The sequence below is a fragment of the Molothrus ater genome, chromosome 4, assembly GCF_012460135.2.
Source record: "Molothrus ater isolate BHLD 08-10-18 breed brown headed cowbird chromosome 4, BPBGC_Mater_1.1, whole genome shotgun sequence".
NCBI classification, from domain to species: domain Eukaryota; kingdom Metazoa; phylum Chordata; class Aves; order Passeriformes; family Icteridae; genus Molothrus; species Molothrus ater.
Genome location: NC_050481.2, coordinates 59,604,549 through 59,626,804, shown reverse-complemented (window position 1 = coordinate 59,626,804; position 22,256 = coordinate 59,604,549). Strand labels below are relative to the sequence as shown.

The window sequence follows — 22,256 nt, the reverse complement described above, 5'->3', positions numbered from 1 at the left end:
ATTATCAACAGGAGTTTAAGTGTATTTGAATTTGCTGAAGAAGCCATGGAAACAAAGCACAAGTGCTCTGTTCTAAAGCCTGACCTCTGAATTTGAGAAACATCTAGTAGGCCAGGTTTAAAAAGAGTGTGAGAGAATGCAGATGAAACGTTAGACCACAAAAACACTCTGTGCTCAATGGCAAGCAGTAAGTCCTGCCTAGTAAATTTCTTCTTCCTTACACAACTTTTTCAGTTCTAACTAAACTACAAAATAAGTCTCAAGCAGAGGATTTTTTTTTGGGAGTTATTTGAACTTAGATTCTATGTCATTGTGGTGATGTTCGCAGGGGCTCCCAGGACGAGAGAAGATACGAGGATCTGACTCCATGTTTCAGAATGCTTGATTTTTATTTTATGATATATATATATATATTATTAAAACTATACTAAAAGAATAGAAGAAAGGATTTCATCAGAAGGCTAGCTAAGAATAGGAAAGAATGGAATGATAACAAAATCCTGTGACTAACCAGTGAGTCTGAAACAGCTGGACTGTGATTGGCCATTAATTAGAAACAATCACACGAGACCAATCACAGATCCACCTGTTGCCTTCCACAGCAGCAGATAACCATTGTATACATTTTGTTTCTGAGGCCTCTCAGCTTCTCAGGAGAAAAAATCCTAAGGAAAGAATTTTTCATAAAACATGTCTGTGACATGTCATTATATGATGCCTCCTTTTCTTGTGTATACACAGTAACCATCCTCCCATAAAAATGGCAGGTTATGTTTTGTACAGATTTGATGCTCTTTAATCAAAATAAATAAAAAAGCCAATCAAAATAAATTAAAAAATTAAATCAAAATAACCACAGTAATGCCTTCCAAAGTAAAGCACTAATTTTATTTTTTTTTATATGGTTCAGGAGTAAAATGACAGATATGTCTGCCCTGAACAAATCCAAACAAAGCCCTGAGTGGTCACCTGCACCTTCTGTAAAAAAAAGTGATTCTGGTTTGCAAGACCAAGACCAGCTCTGAGCTGCAGGATAATTATTGCAAGAAATAACAATTAATAGTCTTCCAATTTCACTAGGCTGGGTTGGTTAACATCCTCTTCCCAAAAAATATATATATATATTTTTTTAATAGCATATCATTTACATGAAGTAGAATGGTACCACTGCACTGTCTGGTACTGGCCAAGGGACCAATGCTTACCCATCCCCTCAGCACCCTGGCTATGGTATTTGTGAGCAGTAGCTATGGATGGGTGTCTGCTGCTTGTAGAATATCCTTGGCTCAGCACTGGTGTCACAGTTTCCACCTGCTCCTCAAAGCCACAGGGGTTCCTGCTCCTCTCCAGCTCTGCCAGGTTTATGGCAGCATTAGGACTGTCAAACCTTATTTGCTATTCCCCCTCAAACACCCACTTCATTAAACACCTACAGGTTGGCATAGGTAATTATGATGATACAGGAAAGATCCTCTTTCAAGGTCATTTTCTGTTGATGTCTCCCTGACAAAAGCTCAGGAAATACTAAATTGACATGACAGACTGTATTTGATTTTGGAAACACAACAGCAAAATACATTTTTTCCACTCAGGCAGTGATATTCTCACTGCAGAGTGGCTGCAGGGATGGGGCTTTTTATACTCCTTACATAAAAATTCATTCTCTTCCATCTGACTCCATCCACCTACTAATCTTTTGAATTTTCTCTCTTGCTCAGCTTTTCCTTCAAGCCAGTTAGAAACAGCAGTTCTTAGTGCTCCTTCCCAGTGCTGTAACTCCTCCTTTTTTCTGGTTCCAGCTGCACAAACTCAGATGGAACAGTTTCCTCCTACCAGTGTTTGCTCCACTTCCTTCTCAAATATGCCACATTGCAACGTGGTGTTTTAACAAACCCTCCAAACTGCAGACAGCACTCCCAGTCTGGTGGCAGCTTTGAGAACTGTCATGTTTCTGGTGTGAAACAACTCTCACAGAAATACTGCCAAGCAAGGGGAATAATCCTTAATGCAACAGAGCTGTCCTCATGGCATAAAGCACTGGTACTAATCCATGATCTGATCTAATCTAGGTGTTTAGAAGTATCTCAAGGTGCCACTTTCCCTTTATGCAGTCTTACACATTCCTCCAGACCTCCAACACACTGTTAGAAGAGCACAAAGGTTGCAACACAGTTTGATTTAAATTTACCCTATAGTGACTCCTCAAAAATGCAACAGAGAAAGCAAAATCACTGTGGAATCAGAGACAATGAAAAGTTAGGAGGTTTAAATTGCAGATGTATCCGTTCCAAGCAACAAAATCCTTGTGGCAACAGAGTCAAATTTCTATTTTCTCTTGGGATAAGTAAATTTAAAAATAGTTTCTGACAAGAGGAAACCTACAGAGCTAGTGACTGGCACATACCCACATTTTGCCTCAGGCAGCAGTGCAAGGAAAGCAGAGTGAGAGTGAGCATGAGCACACATGGTCAGAACTGTAATACCTGGACTGTAGAATGGCACATGAGCAATTCCCACAGGGAACTGCAGTGTTCCAAAGCAAACAATGCAAAAGGCAAAGAATGAGGGGAGAGCTCAGGGTCAACCTGTAGAAAGTGCTCCCTGCTTAATCCATGTGGGACTGTGTTCAGCTAGACTAATGCTATTTTTAACACACACACACACACACACACACCCTGCATAAACTTTGTTGTTTTGATTTCACTGGCTGGAAAAATAGTGTTTTTAAGTCTTCTAGTATATGTGCACTACAAGAAAAGAAAGGTGAAAAAAATCCCAACTTGCTCTCCAGTGCAGCTCATTTTTTTTAAACTGGTTGGTTAAGGTAGTAAAAAAGTTTTTTGTAACATTAAATGACTATTGAGAGAAACGTGTATCTTTTGAGACTCACACAGACACTGTAATGGGCTGCCCCTTTTGTTTGAAGGGGGGCTGTACTCTGGCCAGAAACACTCTGTCATTTGAACTCAGGTTGAAAGCAGTTCAGGAAGGTGCAGGGACTAAGTAAAGGAAGCCAGCTAGTGAAGCCCCAAATTGTAGTGTATGGTGGTTAACACAATAAGAGATGTAACAACTAGTTTTGAATTCTTGGGGGGGAAAAAACACCTTAAAAAGACAGAAGAATACTGTATTTTCCAAACTTTAAATTTCCACAGAATGTCACGTATCTGTAGCAAGCAGTTTGAAATGCCACAACTATTCAAAGCACCAACGCAGAAACAGGCCACTCTAAGCAACGTTTCTGTCCTGTAACAGTCTATTTATTCCATTAATCAGCCAATGTCTTATACTCATTCAAGTACAAGACAACTTACTGGTGTACTGATTGCATTTATTTTATAGTGCAGCTCTTCTTGTGATGGCATCCCCTTTAGCATTGCAAAGATACCTGGAATAGATGGAACTACTGAAAATCCTTAGAAAGACAAAATCAACAAGCAGTGTAAAACAATTTCTCTTTATTCACAACTTGATCTTTGCCTTCATTTTACAAATAATCTGCTGTGCAAAATAGTTTATAAAATACTAAAAAAAAGCTTTTATTGTAAAAAAATAAAGTTTCTAGATATACAGTTACTTTGCACTATCACAAATATTGCCCAGTATTTAACATTTAAATTCAATGTCACAATACTCAGGTCTTGTAACCCAATGACCCTACTGGTAAGAAAGCCACTACTGAAACTCAGGTTCCCTAGGGATAGGTTAAGCATTTTCCTCCTGTCATATCTACACCATCACACAGCTCTGATGACCCATGATTGGAGCTGTACCCATATCATGAACTTAGACACTGGCCATCCTTTCCTCAATTATTAGGTAAAAAAATTCCAAGTTAAATGGTAAATTTAGTCAGCAGCAAATTTTAGTAAATCTTGGCAATAACACAGGAGCTACACAGTGCAGTCACAGAACAACAAAGGTCCCCAACAGTGCATTTAAACTTTGCTGAGAAGCAGTGTAAATAAAGGCAGCCTACATGTGGTTCTGGGAACGAGCACTCTGATTCCTGTCAGTGTCCAAGCGACCTGGCCTAAAAACTCTCTGTGATCTCTCTGTGCTGCAGCGCAATCGCAACCACGTTAGCAAGAAACGCCTCTGAGAAGTTTTGGTACAGTCAGCTGAGCCCTCATTGCTCCAATTCACTTTCATTTTGCAGGGTTTTCATGGCCAAGCCCCAGAGGGTCATGCTGGAGAAGAAGGGGCCCTCGTTACTCTTGTAGGCGGCAGAGGAGGCGCGGCTGCCCAGGGGCTCGGGGCAGGGCCCGTCCAGGCCGGGCACGGAGGGGCGGATCAGGGCAATGCCCTCGGCCTGCAGGGGCTCCTCTGCTGCAGACACATCCACCTCTGGGTAAGCATATGCTGGGGGCGCTGCTGGGGCCTGCTGGGCCTGGCCTTTCAGCACTTTGGCAGAATCCACGGCGAGTTTCTCTGGGTTTGCCGAGTCGTGGTGCTGGATCATGGATCGCAGTTTACAGTAAGAATCCGCCGAACTGTCGAATTCAGGGGAGTTTCCAGCGGGATTAACGGGAAATTTAACAGACACTGGTAACAACGTAACAGACATCTCTGGGCCAAAGGAGTCAGAGCTCTGGGACTTGTCCAGGTCGGGCGTTTCAATCCCCTGCGTGAACTCCTCGGAGGCCCGGCAGTGCATCTTGCTGTGCCGCCGCAGCACGGCCGAGCGCGTGAAGCACTTGTTGCACGTCTCACAGGTGTAGGGCTTCTCCCCCGTGTGCGTCCGCACGTGCCGGCGCAGGTCACCAGAGCCCGCAAAACACTTCCCTGCAAGGGACCAGGGACAGGTTCAGACATTGCTCTCAGCACAAGTGAGTACACATGTTTTAGTCTTGGGGTTTCTGCTGCTCAGAGTGACCCCAAGATACGTACAAGTCTCTTTTCCCAGCCCTGCAGTTGAAGGAGTAAGGATTCTTCATTTCTCTAGTTCTCAAGGTTGTTTATTATTTCTTATCTATGACATTCTTTCTCTGGCCTGCCAAGGTCTGTTCAGCAGGTCAGACAGAGGCACACTGACCACCCTCGGAGGCGGTGTTGTCTTTTATACTAAAAACTACACGTACATTATTTACAATAATTTCCTATCACCTATGTTAGACAGTTTGTCTCTACCCTAAACCAATCCAAAAGTGCCACCATCACAGCAGAAGATGGAGGCCAAGAAGAAGAAGGAGAAAGGCTGGACACACTCAGATTCCTCCATCTTGCCTCCTGAACCCCCATTCTAAAAACCCCAAAATTCTACATTTTCACCCTGTGATAAACTCACTATCATTCTACTTAAACTTTGTGGCTTGCAGATCCTCATATAAAGTTGGTAATTTTTTCTATGGATCAAAATCAAAGGCACAGGTGGTCTTGGGATCTGTGCCAAGGTCTCCGAGCCCCCTGGCAGGGTCTCGAGTCCTTCAGGGCAGTCAGAGGAATTTCCTGGGTTCTGACATTTTAATTACAGAAACTATCAAGCAATAAGGTATCGTATGTCCCATCATTTATCTAGAACAGGTTCAAACAAGTTTCATATATTTTTACAATTCCACTAACTTGTTTCTTCTTCTTGATCTGATTTTCTAACTTGTGTTTCCCAATGAATGGGTTTAGTTTTTGTCTCCAGAGACAGGAATATCCATTAGTACTTGAAAGCTGTGAGTGCTCTCAGTTTGTCTCAATCTTAACAGAGAAAAAAAAAATTAAACTATCAATTTAATTTGTCTGGAAAACAGTATACCTGATAAGCTTCTAAATATATTTTTCCAGTGAGAGCTGCATCATAGAAAGAAATGGTTTGTTCATTACCAAGGAACTACTCTCAAACTGGTGACAAAGTTAGCTTTTTTGTTTACTTTAGTCTAACATAATGCAGCAGTCCTTTTTTTACATTCTGGCCAGAGAATGTGTGAGAAGTGTAATTTTTTATTGCCGTAAATATTAGAACACAGAAAAATATTCAACTGTTGGTCTATCTTCAAAGCTACAGACTCAAATAAGCTCAATCATCATATTGCTAAGAAAAGAGTCTGAAGCTGAACCAAGGCAAAGTGTAGGAGAACAAGCAGAAAAAGAGAGAATTAATTTCCAGAATTGCCACAAGTGATTCAGACACTTCACATTCTTTAAAATAGTAGAAGTAAACTTGTGATTTTTTCTCATTTATTTTGCAAGGACCAACTAAAATGAACCATTTTAAATGACTGCCCAATACAACTGCAGTCAATTTTCAGCAGCATACTGTTTATTTTGCTGCACAGATTTCTCTTCAGAACAGCCATTAAACATAATGATAAGATTAAAAATTACTGGAGTAATACATCTGGATGTTTTGCATAGTGTGAATGGTTTCTTAATGCTTCACCAGATCCTCTTTGCGCAAATCAAAAATATTCAAAAGACCACTACAAGACAAAATGAAAACAAGCCTGTTAATGGCAGCAACACAACTGTTTTTACTTTTGTATCCTGTGTATCTATTTCCTCATTCTGATGCAAGGCCTCCTGATAATATTGGCTTTTTCTTGTGCCTTAAGACAGTGCAAATAAAACATACTGCAGCTGGATTTGAACATAGGAAGCTACCCTCCTCTGAAGCTGATTCCTCAGAACATGAATGAAATTCTGTCAAAATAACACATAATGGCAAAAAAAAAATACTGTGCAGGATGCTAAGTAACCTATGAGATCAAGATATACCTGATCAAAAGCCATTTTCAGACCTCCTGGCAGTATGGCCTATCTAACAGATTTTGAAAATTGGTGTTCTGAAATATTGATCATGTTTTGATTTTATTCCAGAGGCTGTAGCAAAGTAGCAAAAGGTTGTTATTATCAAACTCTGTGGGTGAATGGAGTTAAAATCAAATGGTATGCAATTGGAAGAAAAGACCCCATCAATAGCCAAATGATGTCAAACCTAACTTCCCATCAGAATGGACTATTCTGAAAATAAACCTATTTTGAAGCAGCTACTCTGGGCATGTCTGTAGCAAACAAGTTAGCAAACACACACAATGTTGATTCTTCTTACTTCCTTTCTCTAATTTTCAATTGAAATTCTCTTTTAAACTCACAAGAAATGAGGGAGTTTATTACACCAAATGAAAGACTAAGAAGCATGCAAGACAGAAAATTCTGTGACTGATTTTCACAACATGGTATTTCAACTTGAAAACAGTTTTGATTAAGTGTTACTCTGCTGACAAAGAAACTTTTGCTCATCATTTGGAAAGCAAAGACAAAACCAAGCAATGCACAGTGAACCTTACCACAGGCTGAACAGCTGTATGGTCTCTCTCCAGTGTGCCTTATCCTGTGCTTGACCAATTTTCGTTGCATATTAAATGACTTCCCACATTCATCACAGGTGAATACTTTATCTGCTGTATGGGTCTTTTTGTGCTCCTTTAAATTACTGAAGTTACTGAAACCTGGAAAAATATGACAGGCTCTGAGATTAAAATGATTCCTCACTTTTCAGTCAGAAAGCCTGAGACAGAAGCTTTGGTTCTTACACACCTCTGCCACAGATATCACACAGGTGAGGTTTTTCTCCAGAATGAATAATTATATGACGCTGAACATCACCAGAAGCAGCAAATCTGTAAGACAACACAGAAACCCAATCAGTGTCTTTATAAAGCCCTTACTTCCCTAAACTATCATAGGGAAATTGGCTTGAATGAATGCCTGATGTTCTGAACAAAGACTATGGCCTAAAATACAGATAAACTGATGCAATTAAGAAAACATTTTTAAACTGGCAATGTCCAATTAAATTTATGCTAGGAAAAAGCCTCCAAAAATATTTTTACCATTAACGTTACTAATTCATTCTGCATTTTATGCAATTCCTGCATTAGTGTATTTTTGGTCACCTCTCAGCTAGCAGAATCATTTAATGCTTTGCTTAAATTTGCCAAATTTCCCATACTTCAGAATTCCATAAAACGTAAAGAAAAAAGTATCACCAAATAATGACAAAAATGTGAGGGAAAGGTACAAACCCACATGATTTATTGTGACTCACACCATTCAAAATACACAAAAAAATACACAACACAATACATATAACACAACAAAATACACTCCATGCTATTCTTATCTTCATACCAATACACAAAAAATTTAGACCACAAGCTCTGGTGACACTGATTATCTTACAACAAGTCAATTGCAAACATTTATGTATTTTAATCTCATCAGCACACATTTAAACCAGCATCTTCTAAACAAAACTGAGCAGCATGCTGCCTTAGCTCTTGGCTTGTAGTTTATCACGAAGATCAGCAGAAAACATGAACAAATTCTTTCATGTCAAGTTTACTAAGATGAACAATTCTACTCACCTTTTGCCACAGATTTCACAAATGTATGGCTTCTCACCAGAATGTCGACGTAAATGTGTCTGGAGATTACCTGCCTGAAGGGAGAGCAATTTAAACATTTAAATATTTAAATTCAGCTTGCCTGTTGCTGTATATAGATAAAAAAAATAAAGATGGGAACTATGAGCCTGGCTTTTTATTCCTACTTCTAAGGCAGTGAAGACTACAAAGCATGTATGAACTCAAGCACTCTTATCTAGTAAAGACAGACTACCATGTACTTCAAATTGTTTATGTATGCAATTATCCATTGACAAGAAGAGAAATAGGGAAAAAAATAAAAACAAGAAGCCTGAAATCAAATGCTAAGAGAAAAGAAAGACCTATAAGTGAAAGCAGATCAAATTATAAATGAAGATTACACTATCTAGAATGCAGTGAAAAAGAAAACTTACTAACTTACTAGCAATATGGTTCATCTCAGTCTCAATTTCCCTGTCCTACAAATAAAATATTGTTACACAAGGATGTCTGAATTCACCTACCAGGTGGTTAAAAAGAAAAGAATAGGGTGACCATTTTTTATCCATAAAGTACTCAGATGGTCCAAACCTGAAATTATTTACTCATACCAAAATAAAATAGAATAGGAAGTACAGAAAAGAACAAATGGGACTACTGCTAACAATTGTATTGCATCTTTCCTCTCTCAGTTCTCTAAAAATCATGCTAGTCTAGCCAGCAAGCCAGACAATGACTAGATAAAATCTTCTTACTGAGTCCAACTTTTTTTAAAATGTTTTAAAGCCACTAGTCCTTGCAATGGCTACTCCACTGAGTCCAGCTCTCAAAGCACAAGACACACATTGTAGAAGAGCTGCAGATGTTCCATACATGGTGCACACTTCCACAGTCAGTTTTTAAACCTTTCTGATTGATAATTGCCTGGGTTTTATTTATCTAAGGAAACATCAAGTCCTTTACATCGGGAAAGAAAATTTGGGATGCAAAGATTATCATGTCCTCATCAGTCACAGAAAGATAACAAAAATTAGACCCAGACAAATTCCTTCTGACTCATTTAGATAATAAATTACCTGTTATAATCTATCACTGTTATCAGACTGTATAATATCCCAGAACTCAAGTACTACAGACACACACACACACACACATACACAGGACAGTATTGAATGGATCAATGTGGGAACCCTGAAAGAGCTTTCTTTAATCCCTGTACACTTTTTCAAACGATGTCACTGAACAATTGTTTTCTAAGGCAAAACTTTCTAATACTGAAATCTACTTGAAGAGAGGCATTAGATACTTATTTCTGGGGAAGAAGAAGATGAATCATGGAATAATTTTTGCTTTTCAAAGACAAAGGATTTTATGTCACAGTGCATTTTACAAAAACATACAGAAAAAGAGACAGAACCTTTACTTCTATCCATGTCACAAACAAACCCTATCATGGGCATTTGAAAGTTATTCCAGATAAAGACAAAGGGTGAATTTGAAGTGCAACAGCTATTTCCCACAAGGCATATATAGTAAGAATAAAAACATTTTACAGAAAGCAGCAAGTAGATCCATTTCTTTATTACAAGTATATGTCCTTTCCTCCTAATGAGGGCAAAGCTTGTTACTATCTGTGCTAAGACAAAAAATGGTAAAAACATCAATAGCTTGTATTCTTTCTTAAGCTTTAAAGCTGGCACACAACCTTGGTTAAAGCATCACATGCCATCCCAATGGGAAAAAACCTAAGGGGACTTCTGCTTGCATTTCAGTGCAAGAAAAAAAATGCTCCGAAGAATCCTCTTAATGGTTGCAGAGACCTCCTCCCAAATTTGGAGACCAGAGAGATACACCAGACTTAGTCCTTTTGTAAATGGCAAGCTTTCAAAGTGAAGCACCTTATGCAGGTGGGCCCCCAAAAGAATCTCTGCAGGAGGAGGTGAAACACAATATCCTGGATCACCAGCCAGAGAGGGTTCACATCACAACAAGCTGTCTACAAGCAATATGGGAAGAGGAAGGCTTGGAAGTAAAAAAGGAATGTTTTCCTCAAAAAATCAAAGATTTTTATGGCTGTTTGCTCCCAACTATGAGTTCCCACATCAATTTCCCCTACTTCTTTCATTTTCTGCTCCACATTCCAACACACAGCCCATCAGCTTCATTCAGCAGGGGCAGACATCCCACCAGGCCTAACAGCTGTACTGTCTCAAAAGCACAGAACATGAAGGCTTAAATAAGAAAAGTGTTTCTATTTCTGTGCCTGCAGACGGAGAAGATAAAGGACAAGATTGGAGATGGTATTTTAAGAAAAAGTAGGTAATAATTATCCTTGCATCTTACTTTCTGGTGAGTGGAATCTTATTTGCAGGACTCAAAAGCAAGTCCTTCAGCAATGTGCAAGACCCCTTTATGAGCAGAGAAAGAGCTGCAGCCCAGAGGCTCTATGCTGAATGTGTAGGGATTGTCCATGAACATGTATCTGCCTGCCCCTTCAGGCAAGTCAGGTCACAGGGAGGGAAGGGAAGCTGTTTGGGAGGGTTTAATTAAAAGGCAGAAATTTCCAGCTTTGTCAGGAGTTTTGTTTGTTTCTGTAATTAAAGCATATTGCATGAGAAGTGTGTCATGCCTGTCAAACACTGTGTGACACTTCCCCCCTCTTCCCCCACTGTAGTAGTACAAAATACCACTCTATTTGCCAAAAGTACTTTTAATGGAATTTGAAATATCCCTGTTTTTTAATAACTAGAAGTTCAGCCATCAAAATGAATGAAAATGCTGCTCTTTGCCTAGAAAAAACCATGCCCAGTTTTGCTGAAAATTGCCCAATAAGCATGATGAAACAGTATTGTTCACTGGATGCAGTCTTATATTTGGCAGCAAGGTGGAGGACACAAAGGCATCAGATTCATGGGTCAAACAAGGCCCATGGTGGGCTGTGAAACTGAAGCAAGAGCAGCACAACCAGTGGTGTGTGGGTAGGCAAAAAGCACATAGCTCTAATTCCTAAACCAGCACCCATAAGAAATGCCAAAGCTATTCAACAATAATTATGTAATCTCAGTATAAAAATATGCACCTGTTTATTGTCTGCTGTTCTTACATGTGCAGCTCTCAACCACGAAATCAGAAAGGAAATAGACCTTTTGGAAATGTGAGACAACTAGGCAGCAAATTTGTAGAAATACAAATTAATTGTTGTACCCAGAATAGGAAGTAAACACTGGAGGGCAAATAAAGCTGCTAAAGCTTAGGCCCTGTATGTAAGTATGGAATTTCACAAGAAGTTTTTTCTAAATCATAGCTGAGTTTTGTCACTTCTGGCAGGTGGTGGTTTCTTTCTCACTGAAAGAAACTGAGCCCACTTACATGGATTTAAATTCTTTTTATCTGACTCAAATCTACTTAATAATTTATGCCATTTAGGAAGATGAAACTGTATTGTGAATACAACATTACATAAAACTCGAATCTGCACTTTTTTCAGACACTGTAAAAATGCTATTCACAACGTACCTTTAAGCATAAAGCAAAAGAACAGTTTGGAAATTAATGTTCTTTGTATTTCAAATATAGCTGTGGCTCTGTATACTTAAACATTCATTTGAATGTAAAACACATATCACATCTACGGAGAGCAGACAGAATCAAAGACATCTAAAACATTCAACATCTTGTTTTCATATAAGACATTTTAATAATTTATCCCTAGAGTGAATTGCGTCTTTGAACAAAAAAAAAATCTAATCTTAAACCCAAAACTTTTAGAATCAACACAGAGATGCATTTCAAGTGTAAGTACCATAATATATAAAATATTCCCACCTGTGAGAAGTGTTTCCCACAAATGTTACATTCAAAAGGTTTCTCACCTAAAAGAAGAAACATAGTAATAATTCTAATAGTTGCAGTGGAACAGAAATGTTTAAAATTCTAATTCTAATAGTTGCAGTAGAACAGAAATGTTTAAAATGGGTACAATTCCTTTTAAAACATGTAATGTAAGAGTAAAAAATACCCCCAAAAGGATACTTACCCATCTATTTAAGGGGAAATTCAAAAGGGAAATACAGCTTTTACCACTGAGTTTGTAAGCAGACTTGCTCAGAATTTATCTTCAAAACAAGTAGAAGAGTTTTGATATGAATGGGTGCAGGTTTTAATATTTTTAGAATACTTTTGATTCTAAATGAAAGGAGTATCATAACACCAGGAAAAACAGAATAGAAGACAAGGCCCAGTAACAACAGTGATGGGAAGGGGACTTTTTTTTTCACTTGCACAGAGACACATTCTTAAAAAGGAGGAATAAAGGGAAGCTAATTTGGAAGACTTGTGTTTCCTATCTTAATGTCTACCATGTATCTCTGCTCAGCACATAGCCATTCAGTTCCAGAAAAATATATATGTGCCTTCAAATTCTCATCCTATATAGAAGTACCTGAAGATTACCTAAGTATTTTGCTCCAAAATTCTGAATTTGTACTTGTAAAACTGTTGTCCTTGAATCTCTAAAAACAGATTAGCAACTTTAGTTAAAACTGATGCAGTCCACTTTAGCTTTCCAAAATAACTTGACTCTCACTAGAATGTGACTGTAAAACACTTCAATTCTCTCATTAATTTAAGACAAATATGTTTTTGGAATAACTTTTTCTCCTCTATAGTATTTGATATAAGTGCTTTTCAATTGCCCCTGCTTAATTCCTGGTTTCCTAGTTTTTACACTGTTGATAAAATTTTAGAATTCATCTTTTAGAATTTTAGAAACAAAAATTATTAAATTCCATTCATTCAATAGCAGTCACACTTATCATCATCTTTCATGAGTTTAACTGCACATTTAAAGGACATTTGTGCAGGGCAATAAAACTAGTGTAAATCCATATAATTTTGAAAACAGAATATTTCCAAAGGGAAAAAAGAGATCTTAAGCTATGTTTCATCTTGATCATGATTAAAAAAATCTGTACAAAGACTTTTATTTACTTCTTTAATTTTAATTTTCCTTACTTCATAGAAGACCTCTTGGCTTCTCTTCCATTAAGTATTCTTTACATCAATATTTTTCCTCCATCCTTGGAAATGTTACAAGCAACATCTACCACATCCAGGTGTGGGAGTTCCATTTCCCTTTCCTCCTGCCAAATACAGATTAAGTTCTTCCAACATATTTTAGGATCAAGGACTAAATGCAATTCTCTTTAGATTTAAGACACAGAGTAAACATACAGTTATGTTGCTTCACAGATTGCAACCTTGCAGTTAGTCTGACAGCTTGAGGCTTTATCTACTTTGTCTGCTTAATGAAGAATGGAAATCTTGCAGTTTTAAGAGAGCTTTCTTTCAATTAAAGAAAAAAATTATGAAACCAGTAAATCAACTATAAAGTCACTCAACTCTAAAGAGCCCTGAGGCTTGATTTCATTACAATTTTAAACTTGCAAAGCACTAAAAATTCTGATACTGACAACACAAATGTAAATGAAACCAACAGGAAGCCAGATCTGTAGCAACTGGGAAGGATTCTAAAAGCCATAAAAGCATCAAGATAATGTGAAATGGAGGATAAAAAAAAAACAATAGCAAGCAATTTTTGCAGAAATTAGCTCTACAAAAAAGAAGTCACTGGAGACCAAAATAATAGTATCTGAACAGGAATCCACTCTGAAATGACTAGAGAGAGAGGGAAGGAATTGGAGGCTCAAAATTCTCCAAACAATTATTGTAGGCTGCATGCAGCCTCATTTTAACTGTATTGATGTACAAAGAATTGGAGGTTTTCCCCCCAAGATAAAGATAAAACAAACAGGGGTTTTTTGAAAAAGAAACATCAAATGACTTTGTGGACAACAATTTTGCACTTGCATAGAATTCCAAACCACTGGGCTTATCAAGTAACCTATTGCTCCAATTGCTCAGGTACAGTGAGGCAATTAGCCTCATTGTACCTAAGGGTGTATTAGTGCAGCTAATAAGCTGAAGATTATTCTTCTCTGCCTATCACAGGTGAGACCATATCTGGATCCTTCAGAAAAGAAGGCACACAGGAAATCTGAAATCTTACTGCTGGCTACAGGCTTGGGAGGGCAGATGCAGGCAGGTTGTTCCTGGTACACAGTCTTAGACAAGAGGCAACAGATGCAAGTTTGATCATGACAAATTCAATTAGATATATGAAAAGAATCTTTTACTCCACGAGGGTGGTCAGACACTGGGAGTGATTGTCTGGGTAAGTTGTGGAACCTCTGTCTCAGGAGATGTCCAAAATTTTCACTACACAAGGTCATGAAGAAAACAACCCGATCTAATTTGATGTGTCTTGAGCAGGAGACTGGAGTAGATTACCTCAGGAGACCCATGCCAATTTAAATTATTCTATGATTCTATAACTGTCAATAAATTCCAAACCAAAAACCTCATCTGAGAACACCAGGATTGTATCCTTCTTGTTCAACACCCTGCAAGAAGACAAAGTACACAATAGTGGGATACATGGCTGGATCAACAGCAATAGAGAAAAACTGGGGAAAAGTAGTAACTGAATACAATTTAGACAGTGCTTAATCCAGGGGACTTTACTTTTAACCCTTAGCCTGGCTTGTGCTTTCTATCTTCTATTTCATCCTATCTTGTTCAACATTCTGCAAGAAGAGGTGAAGATAAAGTACACAACAGTGACCAAAGCAGTGTTGTGTCAGCTCCAGAGGAGAAAGGCATGAAGGCAGAAGTGGTGTTCCTGATGAGATCATAAAGGTGAGGACCTGTACTCACTAAGGCAAGGAATGCTGAAGTTGCTTAAGCAAAACTCAGAATGAAAAGGTTGAGGAACAACAATGTATTGTATTACATGGCAGTGCTACTCTGTTCCTGCTGCATTCCATCCTGCCAAGAGTTCTTTCCACAGCCCGAGTTTGTTTTGGGTTGCTCTTTTGAGATGTTCCCTGAAAATACATAAAATACCTCAACAAAAAACAAAACCACTGGATGTTTCTGGACAGGTATGGTCTATATGAGATAGACTTGCTTCCTTTTTTTCAGACAAGTCAATATAATAATAAAGAACAAATTATAACATTCAGTCAAAATCAACCAAAGTCAGTGCAGTAAGCTCTGTTCAGAAATTCCTTTAAATGTCCATGATAATAATACAAATAAAACAGTCAGACATGCCAGCACAATGACTGTAGAACACAGTTTGGCTGCCTTCACATAGAAAGCTCATCAATGCACCCATGCTAACCTGTTAATTCTTTAGTGTTCAGGGGCAGAGAATTTCACATGTGCTTTTTCTTGACAGCCAGACCACCACAGCACTTGTGTTTAAAGAATTGTCATTTTTGGGTTAAAAACAGGTTTGTCCCTGTGACATGTCCATTTCAGCTTCCTCCATCTCTTCAGCAAAGCTGTACTGGGAGGGCTTTCAGTGAGCCTTGTAAGACTTAAATGCCTGCTAACCCTTCTGCTTAGCTCTAGAAAACTAATGTTTTTGAATAAAATTGATAGCTAGCAACCTGCTATGCTTTCTGAAGTGGCAGAAGAATAGAAATGGCTTTTAGCATACACTTATATTACTTAACTACCAGTGTACCTAACAGTAACTATACAGATGTGCCCTGTACCTTCTGCTACAGGTCTTCCCAATATCGACATTCTACTCACCATCCACTGCAATTTCCCAAACACTCTTTTTGCACTAGTTGGGTATTTTAAAAAAACTTGACATGAATAACAGGGAAATAACAGGGAATAATTCCCAAAAATAACGGAAGCAAACAGACATTTCTAGTCATATCCTTGCCTCAGTTTTTCCATCCTTTGATGTGCTTATTATTCGTTAAACTTAGGCTCTTACACTTTTGTCATCTTAGCACATCCATAGAAGAATGCTAATGCTTTATTAACTAGCATTCAAGTCTGGAATTTTTGAAAACTACTGGAAGAAGATGGTATTTGGAAAGCAGCTGAGAATTCCTGAACCCTGGGGTCTCTCTAGCACAAACTGGCATGTTACTGCAGTTAGCTGGGACTTTTCTAGATGCTCTTGTCACCCATCTGATCATCTGTTTTCCTGAAAAATCTAGGATATTAAAATAGACCTGATGATACCAGGTCAAACCAGATAATAAGAATACTAGGCAAAAAGAGGATCTAGGTAAGAGACATATGCAACTCTTTCACAGAAGAACAAATTTTAGAAAAAGTCTTAGCAACATGAATATACAGAAGCAGTTAAAGCCAACAACCGAGAACTTCAGGAAGCCAATGCAAAATGTTCACATTTTCATGTTCTGGGAAGATTTTTCCATTAATAAAATAGAAAAAGAAACTTTTAATTCTAAGGACCAGTTGACAAAATAAATCAATGTCTGCTAAGAGAGTTTCATATTTAGTGTCAAAATACCAATACGTGATCATTTCCAAAATGATGTTTATTTGACAAGATTGAGAGAGATGCATTTGTATATTTAATACAAGGAAAAAGAAAGGCAAAAAATATTCAACAGCTTAACCAGGAGTAATATCATCTCAAGGAGTTTGAATCAATGGTGGTTCCTGCCTGGTCAAGGTAATTCTTAAAAACTCTTCTAAAGAAGCATATCTAATAACAGGGCATGCTCATTAAATTGAACAGACAAATTAAATAATTTGCAGTTAAACCACGGCTTGTTTTTCACTGGAATAAAAAGATACGTAGAAGTAAATCTATGTTAGGTTTAAAAATATAACCTGTGAGTTTTTAGAACAAGGTACATTAATTCAAAATTCCCATTTACTCTGCAGCCTGCAAGAGCCTTACTCTGTAGGTAAAGACAATTAAAGTTGTTATAAGGCACATTTCTACAGGTTAAAAAAATGACTACCAAGCCAAATCACTTGTATCTTACAATAAATATATGACCAGAGAGAACAGACATATTCTAGTATACTTATAGTACCATTTATTTGTTTACACGTTTTGTTGTCATTTGGCTTAAACATCTGGGCCACCTGACAAACTGACTAGAAATGACTCATCTAAATGCAGGACAAAACCAAAATTTTCATTGAAATTTCATTTTCATCAAATGCACATGATATTCTTTGAAAAAGCATCCAAAACCCCAAATACATAGAAATCTTTTCTACAACTCCCAGGAAAACTCGGTATTACAGTTCTTTATTTCTGTAAGATTATCCATTAAAAAAAAAAACCAACAAAATAAGCCACAGCCTTTTTAAAGCAGACCCTTAACCAGCATCTCTAAATCAAGAGACACTGCAAGATATTCTGTGTAACTGAAATATTTGGTCTGCAGACCAAGTAACTGATAACTGTACCTGTATGAGACCTTTTATGTAGCTCCAAATTGCTTGGATGTTTGAAAGCCTTCCCACATAATTCACAAGTATATTGTTTCTGTGACTGAAGAGTCTGTGATTGTCCTTCTTGTTCCAAAGGACCTTGAGATCTTTCCACTTCAACAGTTTCTTCAAAATTCTCTGAATTCACTAAATCTTCAGCTTCTTTTTCATCAGTAACTCTAACATCTGTTGTGTTCGTGGTACTTTCATTTACAGGTTCAATTACTTCTGTTATTCTACTGTCATCTCTTTGGGGCTGCTCAGGGGGCTGCTCTGTTGATTTCTGAGATCTTAGGAAATTTAACTTTTTGAGGTGCACTGCCTTTTTCAGCCGCATCTGTCTGGTGGGCTGCATAACTGTGCTCTCTGCATTTTGGTCTGGAGCAGCTTCACTTGCAGGCTGAACCAGGAAGTTTGATGGTAAATGCTCAGAGGTTTCCAGAATACACTCAGAGTGATTGACAGTGCAAGAATTACTCTCCACTGTGTTTATTTCTGTGGATGTGCTGTAAGAAAAGGATGGTTCTGCTCCTCTCTCGTGATCAGAGCAAGCGTTTTGTTTGTAGAACTGTTTGCTGTAGAAGTTGCGCAGTTTATAGTAGTAGTTTGGTTGTTTAAAGGGAAGCTCTGTGCAGTTGCCATCTAAGGAATCTTGTGGTGGTTTCTGTCCATCACCTGAAGGGGTGTGCAGATGAACGGGCTGTGAGTGGTGCTCAGCCAAGCCTTTGTTAGTCTGTCTGTCAGCTGAGCACTCAGGCAATAGGTTTGTCCCATAGGCATCCCCAGCACAGCTGCTATCTGTACCCAAAGTGTTCTGCAGTGAAAACACACTATTGCACGGCATGCTGGCTGCCTGCTCCACAGCTGTGGAAGACTTTAAAAAGGTGTGGCAAATGTTCAGCACATTTTGCACTTGGAGGCACTGTGCAATGTCCAGCATAGCTTGTACATTGTCCTGACTAAGATCCAGGTGGGAGGTGTACATGAAGTCCAGGATCTGGCCTATGCCACCTACGTTTTTGATGTCCAAGTGAAACACATCATTCTTCTGGCCTGAAGAATTCTGGAAAAGGGTCCTGATAAAATAAGGGAAATATTCAAACACAAACACAAATAATTCCCAAACACTTCAATAAGAAAAACATACATACATCCCAAATAGGCTGCTTGGTATGAAACAAGTTTGTACTCTAAAGATTGCTGTGTTTTTGATGATGAATTTCTCAAAACTGCTCAATTATTTGTCTTATATATTAGTCCTACATTAGTGCACTTGAAGTATAAATCAAAGAAAATGATCCTTTATCTAATTTTAATTCTGTATTTTTTAATGTTTTCAAATAACACCCTGTGCTTGTGGTTTCTTATCCACCATCCTTCACATATTAGGTGCAGTGGTGTATTTATGGACAATTTGCAGAACTGGTTGACTCAGAATGGTTTTTCTCCTTTCATCATGGCAGATAAAAGGACATAAATTTTCTAGCAAAATTGAGAAGATAGACCTCAAAGTCAGCTAAACTCTTCTCTCAACTGAGCCTGTCCATTGAACCCCATCAGTAAACCTATCAAAGGTCTTACCACTAATTCTTTCTCCACAAATACACAAGAGGATGGCAATATTAAACAAGAAGATGGCATTATTTTCAATTTATTTTCTCCTATCAAAAAAAGGTACTTTTTTTACTGGTACTGGATAAGAACCAAGTAAAAGGATAATGAAGAGTACAGGTACATAGTCCTAAAACAGCAGTACAACCAATACCTACTGAATTGCCACTGAATCCTTAAAATGCATGAATTTGCAACAGTTCTTACTGCTTGATGTAAAGTATTCTCAGCATCAGAGATGTAGTTCTTCACATGCACAAGCAGTCCTAGATTAAGTGGGCTCATACTTTCTCTCAGTCAAAAACCTTATACCAATTAAAATCCTGATACTCCCAACAGTAAACAATGACATAAAAATGGGGTCAGGTCACTCATATGTAGTTGCTTTGCTACACTAAAAAATGCCCCAAACTTAATGAGATTTAGCCCACTCTTTGTGGGCTAAATCTCAGATTTAGGTTTGTTTAGAGGAGGGCATGATACCAATGAGCTCTAAATCTTAACAGAATGTGAGTCTATGCTGAAACTTTGGAAATGCAGGGGATACTCTGAAGCCAGTGCCCACATTCAAATCCTTTCATAAATCTAGACCATCCTATCTAAATCAAAACTGGACAGATCTGGGTTGAGAGCCTAAATTAATTAGCCACTTATATCCTGTTGAATTTTAATAGGAGCTGAGTTCTTAGTTCTTTTTAGCTACTTTAAAAATTTAGTCTTTGAGCATAATTGCACTTCATCAGCAGCACAGCACTAGAGCAGAAAAAGGAACCTCTTATCTTTTTTCTCTGGTCATAACATAAAAGTTTCTTACAAATGAATTAGCAGTCAAGCTTTAGAGATGTTTCAAAAAACAAGTTCTAAAGACAGCCAGATCTAACAGCTTACTCATAACTAATATAAAACACTAAGCTGGGAGATCCAGCACCCTCCAAAATTTGGAGGCACAATTGAGGGCAGTACAGAAGAGTAAGAAAGCAGTGATGTGGTGCAATGGGCCACCTGTATACTTTAAAACACAGTTGCTGTCTCTGAGAATCTGAGTAAGCAGAGATTCACCAATAACTTATATAGTCACATTTTATTTAGAAAATGATTGATGAAACAAGTCCCATTATTTGGAAAGGGATAATGTTTTATAAATTCTATCCCTTATCTGGCTCTGTTCATATACTCTACTATGTTCCTTGTAAGCAGTTATCTTTTTCTGGAGAAATACTGAATGCAGGTCCATACCAGAATCTATTATATGAAGCACTATAAGCAAGTAAATCAAGAAGAGCATGTTGTGAATACTTGACACAGCTTTATCTCTAGACAAACAATTTCCCTTTTCTCCTTATACTCCCAAGAGTTCTTGCAACCAACAGAAATAAATACCCTTCTCAGAGAAAACCTCAGCCAACAGCATTTAGCTAACTTTTTATAGAGAAGAATTTTCTATCACATACCTGAAATATTGACTGAAAGCAGCTAACACATTCTTGTGTGCTTTGAAGCAGACACCCTTCACCACCAGCATGCAGTCACAGAGAAGCCCCTGAATGCGCTGTTCATGTAGCTGCTGCAGAAGATGACAGCTGTGGCTAGCAACAGTATCCATGCTAGAAAACCACCTAAATTACCTATAATGAAATAAAATGCTACGGTGAATATTAAATTGCAAAAGTAATTTAAAATATTAAGAACATTTGTATAATTTATTTTAGCTTTCAAAGGAAGCAGACTTCAGCTTAGACCTGCAATTTGATCACTAATGCCATTTTTCTGGCTGGAGTCACAGTATTGCTCACCAACAGATACACAGCCATACACATCTGAAATACTGATTTTAACAGAGATTTGCTTACAACAAAGAGCATCTTCAAAAATCTAATGGTGCTGCCAATAAACTGGACTCCATAACCACAAAAAAAATGCACCCTAATTTAGACAACTCCCACAATAATTAGATTCTAATGCAAAAGACACATTGCATGTACAAAATCAGTAGCATTTGTAGAGGAAAACCTCAGTTTCTTCATCCTCTAAACTCCAAAGGGAGAACATAGTATTAGTATTATTTCAGGCATTTGTTGCTGTTCTAGCTACATACATTTCCACCATGGATCTGATTAATTAGACATATTAGCATAGTATTGTTTTCAATACAATGTAATATCTAAATGAAAAAAATCCCCTCTTAACAGGTTGAAAAGACAAGTCACATTCCAACACAACACATTTACATTGAATTCTATACTTCCTTTTTTTTTTTTTTTCCCCTAACAAGGATGTAATGCTTCCTCTGGGCACTCGTAAACACAACAATTCCAACTATTAGGACAATCAGAATTTTTAGTCTTCTAACTAGGAATGATGGAGGAAAACCTTCCTATTCTAAGGAATGAAGCAGGAAAACCACCTTCTGTTAAGCATGCCCAGACAGTGGTCGCCCCATTCTCAAATCTCACGAATGATAAGGATTCCACATTAACTTATCCTGGTTTGCTCTGTGATTCCCTGTCACTACTTTGACAGTGAAGTGCCTCTCATCCATCAGGTGCGTGTGTCCCCACAGAGCCGGCGGGCAGGGGGAGCCGCTCCCGAGCGGGAACCCCTGGCACAGCCGCTATTTACGGCTAAGCTCGGCTCAGCCTCGCCAGGTGGAGCCCAGGCTGGAGGTGCCGCACGGAGGAGAGGACAGAGGGAGGGTTTGCCTCACTGCGGGCCGGCTCTGCCCGGGGACGGCGCGGGCTCTGGGCCGGGGCTGCGGCGGGAGGAGCCCCCGGACACACAGCCCCGGGAGGGGGAGAACGCGGCGCGGCCTGGTACGGGCGCGACAGCGGCCCAAGGGCAGGAGCCGAACCGAGCCGGCCCTGCCCAGCCCAGCGCTTACCGGCTCCGGCCACCTCCCAGCTCCATCCCCGCCAGCGGCCGCTTCCGCCGCCGTTGTCGCTCCCT

At 38.6% G+C, this 22,256-nt stretch overlaps 1 protein-coding gene across 1 annotated transcript; it reads right to left on the bottom strand.

Annotated features, from left to right (window-relative positions):
• Positions 1-3,443: 3,443 nt before the first annotated feature.
• Positions 3,444-22,238, bottom strand: ZBTB49 (zinc finger and BTB domain containing 49). The gene is made up of 8 exons (XM_036382805.1): positions 22,192-22,238; positions 20,765-20,938; positions 17,679-18,778; positions 12,183-12,229; positions 8,358-8,431; positions 7,528-7,610; positions 7,278-7,439; positions 3,444-4,785 (listed from the first exon to the last, which is right to left on the bottom strand). The coding sequence occupies exons 2-8, from the start codon at positions 20,914-20,916 to the stop codon at positions 4,130-4,132; spliced, it is 2,274 nt and encodes a 757-aa protein (XP_036238698.1). The 5' UTR covers positions 20,917-20,938; positions 22,192-22,238; the 3' UTR covers positions 3,444-4,129.
• Between the last annotated feature and the right edge of the window lie 18 nt (positions 22,239-22,256).

What these genes read in the sequence shown, in the direction of transcription:
- ZBTB49 (XM_036382805.1), bottom strand. Translation starts at nt 20,916, where the DNA reads ATGGATACTGTTGCTAGCCACAGCTGTCATCTTCTGCAGCAGCTACAT. An exon ending in TGTGAAATCTGTGGCAAAAG is followed by an intron (nt 7,611 to 8,357) that starts GTGAGTAGAATT and finishes GTTGTCTTACAG; the next exon opens with ATTTGCTGCTTCTGGTGATG. An exon ending in ATACAGCTGTTCAGCCTGTG is followed by an intron (nt 4,786 to 7,277) that starts GTAAGGTTCACT and finishes GGTCCCTTGCAG; the next exon opens with GGAAGTGTTTTGCGGGCTCT.